The sequence below is a fragment of the Eptesicus fuscus genome, chromosome 11 (assembly GCF_027574615.1).
Source record: "Eptesicus fuscus isolate TK198812 chromosome 11, DD_ASM_mEF_20220401, whole genome shotgun sequence".
Taxonomy (NCBI): domain Eukaryota; kingdom Metazoa; phylum Chordata; class Mammalia; order Chiroptera; family Vespertilionidae; genus Eptesicus; species Eptesicus fuscus.
This window is the reverse complement of record NC_072483.1, coordinates 84025812-84031811: the sequence shown is the minus strand read 5'-3', so window position 1 is coordinate 84031811 and position 6000 is coordinate 84025812. Positions and strand designations below refer to the sequence as shown.

The 6000-nt window shown below is 46.7% G+C and overlaps 1 protein-coding gene across 1 annotated transcript in view; it reads left to right on the top strand.

The window, feature by feature from the left end:
• Positions 1 to 863: 863 nt before the first annotated feature.
• Positions 864 to 6000, top strand: part of BMPR2 (bone morphogenetic protein receptor type 2) — a 107851-nt gene continuing 102714 nt past the window's right edge. The window contains exon 1 of the mRNA XM_054723362.1: positions 864 to 1187. Coding sequence (XP_054579337.1) covers positions 1112 to 1187 — 76 coding nt within the window. The 5' untranslated portion in view covers positions 864 to 1111. The remainder of the gene's footprint in view (positions 1188 to 6000) is intronic.

Sequence of the window (6000 nt, the reverse complement as noted above, 5' to 3'; positions counted from 1 at the left end):
GCTCGGAGCCGCTGGAAGCGCTTCCCGGAGGGGCGCTGCGTGTCTCGCCGCCTCGCCGGCCACCTCCCCTCCCCAGCCATCGACATCCGCTCTTCCGCCGCCCCCCGCCCCGGCCCCGGCCTCGACACCCCAGCTGCGCCCGGAGCCCAGAGCTGCGGGGGAACGAGGCGGCGGCGGCGGCGGCTGCCTCGGGGGTGGTGATTCGCTGGTCGCCGGAGCCATTGACGGGCGAAGAGGAGGCTTTCATGGAGGAATTTACCTCATGCGAGATGGAGCGGCGGCGATAAACACCGAGCGCGGCGCGCCCGGGCGGGCCGGGAAGGGCAGCCTGCCGGCACCTCCCCGCCGCCCGCGGTCTCGGGGGGCGCAGGGCCCGGCCTGCCGACCCCCCTGCCCCCGCTCCCCAGCGCCCCGCGGCCCTCCGGCCGGACCCTGCCAGGATCGTTCCGCGGAGGCTGTGGGCTTGTCCATGGAGCCAGACCCCCGGTCCCCCCCGCTGGAGAGAGCGGATTTGTTGTTCTGGAAACCGGAGTGAACGGAGCCCCGAAGCGAAACTCGGGACGGAACCCTGCCCTCCCGGAGCCGCGGGCGATGCGCCTCGGGCCGCCGGGGGCCGCCGCCGCCGCCGCCCGCCGGGCTTCGCCTTCGCCTTCGCCTTGGCCGCTGCCGGGGACTCACTAGTCCTGCTCCTCGGCTCCCCGGTCGAACCCCCGCTCCCCACCCCGCTGCGCCCCTGGATATGTTTTCTCCCAGACCCGGATATTTTTTTGATATCGTGAAACTCCGAGGGAAATAATCGCGGGGGCTTGGCTTCTCGTCTCCCTGCGTCTCTCTCTCTCCACCCCCCCCCCCCCCCACGGACATGCCTGGCGTTTGGGGGGCTGAGGCACCCCGTCCTAGGCGAAGGAACGCCCCCCGCCGCGAGGGAGAGAAATAAAAAAGGGAATTCCTGCAGCGGAATGAGAGCTCTGCGGCGAGGTCCTCTGCTCGGCCATTTGTCCTTCCAAACTGCACTGTGAGGGAGACGGCCGGCCGCCCGGCCTGCTGCTGCGCCCGCGGTTCCTTTCCGTTTTGCTCCGCTCCGCTCCCCTGCTGCCCGGCCGACCCAGGGATGCCTTCCTCGCTGCTGCGGCCCCGGCGGGTGCCCTGGCTACTGTGGGCCGTCCTGCTGGTCAGCGCTGCGGCCGGTGAGTAGCCCGGCTGGCGCGTCGGGGCCACTGGTCCTTGGGGGGGCGGGGGGGCGGGGGAGCGGGGGGGGGGGGTGGGGGGCGCCCGCAGAGGCCGCGGCCTGCGCTCGCCCTTCCTGGCGTCCCCGGGTCGGGGGAGGGGGAGCCGCGACCACAGGGTCCCTGCGCTCCTCTGCCGATCCCTCCGGGGGAATCACCTTTTCTGTTTTCGTGTCGTTTTGAATCTCCACTCCGGCCCCCCCCCCCCCCATTTCCCACCCCCTCACACCTCCCACGGCGGGGAAAAGACATATTGGGTGTGGTTTTCTTGACATTTTTAGCCGTGAGGTAATGCAAGGATTAAAAATAATGTTTTAATCACCAGTGGATAGTGTCTATTAGGAGATCTTTGGAAACAGCTGTAGTTTTTGTGTTTTTTTTTAATATAAAGAAGTGGATTTGGCTTACGGTAAAAAAAAGGACATCAACTCTGTATGGAACACACACACGAGCCTTATTTTTAGGTTTAGGTTACTCTTTGGGAATCCATGTTCCTTCCATTATTCAAAAAATGTTACTGAATGAATTGAATACAATGTTGAGGAAGCCATGACGGTGAGATTCTTAATACATTGTATAATACTGTTAAGTGTTGCTATCTTGAGTGTTACTTTATTCCGAAGTATTTTAGTAATCGTATGTCCATCTTTCAGTCTGGACCCTCTTATTTTATATGCTTTTGGAATTGCTGTTGGGTTTAAAAGGGTTTTTGATGTCTTTACATTTAGTCATCTGGCATTTATTGGCTGTCTTGTCATTGAGACAACTTTGACCTCGCATCAGACTTCTAGGAGATTTGAGTCTGAAAGTTCTTTGTTATTTTACCGAAGCTTAAAGAGAAATGGTAGTCATCCTTTCCTTAGGATATTTTCCTTTTAGTCCTCAGACACCTTAAAAAGAGCCTCATGTTCCTTTTGCAAGCAGTCTTTTGGTGATAGGTTTTTTAGAAAATTTCAGGAATTGTACATAAAATCCTTAAATCTGGTTTAGGGTGGCTTAAATGGATTATGCCTTTAAAAATGAGTCAAGGACAACATGACAGTTTTCAATTGCTTTCTTATTTTTATAAGTGTACTTTTCATATTCAATAAATTTCTCATCGCCATGTTAGACAGGGGTTGCTTGCTTATTTCCTTTAAAAAATTTGCATTGGGAAGATACTGAAAGAAAATTTGAAGTTTCCTTTTGTGCTGTTGGTATTTTTTATTAATATCTATTATGTTTATGACACACCTATATAGTTGTGCTAAAAATAATTGAAATTTCTGAAGTGAATATATTTGGGAACTTACATTTTAATATTATTAGCCACTACAAGTTCTTTTGGGATAAAAAATGATTTTTTATTAGATTTCTTTATATTGTGTTAGCTATTTAAATTCTGTAGCCATAAGTCACGTGGTTGCTGTAAAATATGTAGAGAGTAAAAGGCCTTAAGCTTAAGCAGTAATTCTAAGAGCAGAAATCTCAGAGCATAGACTTTTCAGTGTTCTTTATTTTTTACCTTTTTAGCATCTAGGTTCTCATTTATGGTTGATAGGTTTATTATTTTGTGATCAGAACTGATAAAATAAGAGAAAGAACATTGACTTAAAAATAAACTTAACTTCTATTTGGTAAATAAAATATTAGAATAATGTTCCTTATCAGGGATGGATTAAAAGAATCACTGCTTAAAAAGTGGTTTAGACTTCTTTTTTCTTTAGTATTACATAGCAGCAGATGCCCACATTTGTGAAGCTGGATTTCAGAGCAACAACAACAATAATAATAGCAGCTAGAATTTATTAAGTGCTTGCTGTGTGCCAGCAACTATTCTAATAGCTTGACAGGTATTTTTTCATTTCATCCTCAATTCTATACTGCAGACTTAATTATTCTCTTTTTACAGAGAGGGTGAGTGAAGTACAGAGAATTTAAATAACTCACCACACAGTGAGTAAATTGTGGAGCCACGATTATAGCCTGGACTCTTACAACATTAATGATAACAACTTCCCACTCTAATTGGGAACATGAGATAGAGTAGTGCCTTCACCAGATCAACCTTTGCAAAGAAATAGAGACACTTGACATGATCTTTGTACTGCAGTGATTATGTATGCAAACGTCATGGTTCTAAATGTGTAAAAGTTTGCTTTGCTTAATATTGGAGTGGCTAGTGCAGTTTCATAAAATGCAGGGTGACTAAAGAGGGTCTGTGTAGATTTGGGGATATATAGATGCAGTGATGTAACCAAACAGGTACAAATAGTGCAGCTGAAAGGAAAAAAATACTGGAAGACACATGGATACCACATTCATCTTTGGGAGTCATGGTTAAATCCTTTATTTATTTACTAGAGGCCTGGTGCATGAAATTTGTGCACAGGTAGGGTCCCTAGGCCTGGCTGGCAATCAGGGCCCATCTGTGGGGTGACCAGTGGGGTGATTCGGGCCCCCCTGCTGGCACCTGCCTTGGCTGGCCTGGCACCACCCGCTCACTGGCCCCACCCCTGGCTGCAGCCACCCATCGCCTCTTTCTGCGGGGCAACTGGCAGGGTGATCCGGGGGCCCCTGCTTGCACTTGCCTTGGTTGGCTGGGGCCTGTGGGATGGGGGCAGCTCCTGCATTGAGCGTCTGCTCCCTGGTGGTCAGTGTGCGTCATAGCGACTGGTTGTTCCGCCAGTCTTTCCGATTTGCATATGAGGCTTTTATTATATAGGATTTATTTATTTAAAATATTTTTATTTATTTCAGAGAGGAAGGAAGAGGGAGAGAGAAAGAGAGAAATATCAATGATGAGAGGGAATCATTGGTCCGATGGCTCCTGTATGCCCCCCCTGGGGATTGAGCCCACAACCCAGGCATATGTGCCCTTGACTGGAATTGAGCCTGAGACCCTTCAGTCTGCAGGCTGATGCTCTATCCACTGAGTCAAACCAGCCAGGGCAATCCTTTATTTATTTTGAATCCCTCTTTACCACTTATTCTATCTAGTCTTAGATTCCTTAATTCTAAACAATGGGAGTGCAAAACATTAGAATTTATAAAAATATGATGTGCTTGTTTGGTTTATAAATGAATTCTTTATTTTAATAAAAAGATACAGTACAATACCATACTTATTTAAGGGTCAGCTTCTGTAAGAAAAAAATGTTTTTTCTTTGAGGAAAAAAAGTTGTCAAGCTTTATTTAGGTGGTAATAGGTACAGATAACATATCTAACTCTGTATCCTACCCCACCCAATGCAATCCCTTGTGCAGGTTTAATTATCCTTTACTTCTAGTCTTAGTTCCTGTCCTTCTTGTTCTTGCCATTGTCAGGGCTTAGGAAACTTTCCTTTTACCCCTTTAGTTGGCTGGTTGAATAATTAAAATGATTTACAACACATTAACAGGAGAAAATAATATTTTAGTACATGTGCATGGTAAATTCACATAAGCATGAAAATTCTGAAGACAGGCAAATGAGGTATATATGGCATTCTTTTTTTAAAAATTGATTTCAGAGAGGAGGGAGAGGGGGAGAGGGATACAAACATCAGTGATGAGAGAGAATCACCGATTGGCTGCCTCCTGCACGTCCCCTTACTGGGGACTGAGTCTGCAACCTGGGCATGTGCCCTTGACCGGAATCGAACCTGGGACCCTTCAGTCCGCAGGTCCACACTATCCACTGAGCCAAACTGGCTAGGGCTATATGTCATTCTGAACTAAGGAGGGGGAAAGTAGGCAATTCATAAATGCTAAGGTTCCCTTCCTGAAGCAGTTTTTCTATCTGAATCTTTTTAGGCAGGCCAAGAGGAGGTAACAAACTCTTACTGAGTTTGTTGGGTTTTAATTGTCATGTCGAAATAATCAGTATGCTAGGGTGGCACATTTTGGGGAGACTCACTCCTGACTCCTACACCATCCTTGGTCCCTTAGGAGGCCAGGAAGCCCATGGCATTTTTTTTCCCCCATGACATTTTGAGTGGCCTCATTATTGCGATCCATGTATGGAAGGATCTCCAGGACACTCTTAAGGAACTCAGGGTCCTGCATCGCATCATAATTCTCTTCCTTCTTGGCTGGCTCAGATGTATCCGTAGCTGAATTGACATCAATGTTAGCTGATTCTTCCTGCATTTGAAAGTATTCACTTGACTAGGTTTCAGTTTTAGATACATTTTTAAATGAACACATACATTCTCAAAAAAGATTAAACTATTTAGTTAGTGTTCTTGAGCAGTTAATGAATATTGTTGAGGAACTGGAAATTTAGTTGTTTTTATTTTATTGTTTTTCAAGATGTGGGCACTATAACAGGATCACCTTTGCTTTTTTTTAAAAAAATATATTTTTATTGATTTCAGAGAGAAAGGGAGAGGGAGAGAGAGATTGAAACATCAATGCTGAGAGAGAATCATTGATCGGCTGCCTCTGCACGCCCCACATTAGGGATCAAGCCCACAGCCCGGGCATGTATCCTGACCAGGAATCGAACTGTGACCTCCTGGTTCATAGGTTGACGCTCAACCACTGAGCCATGCCAGCTAGGCACCTTTGCTTCTTAATAAAATGTGTATTCCTGGCCCCACAGTCTAGATGTACTGAATGGATCTCTCTGGGGCCTATGTATATTTTAAAAACTTAAACCCCGAAAGATTCTCACTCAGGCAATTTTGAGAACCACCGCTCTATATAATTAATTAGTCTTATTTGGATTTTGAAATATTGTGATTCAGTCAGCTTTTGCTGAATAATAATTGGCAACCACAAAATCATAGTGGTATACAACAATAAGCATTTG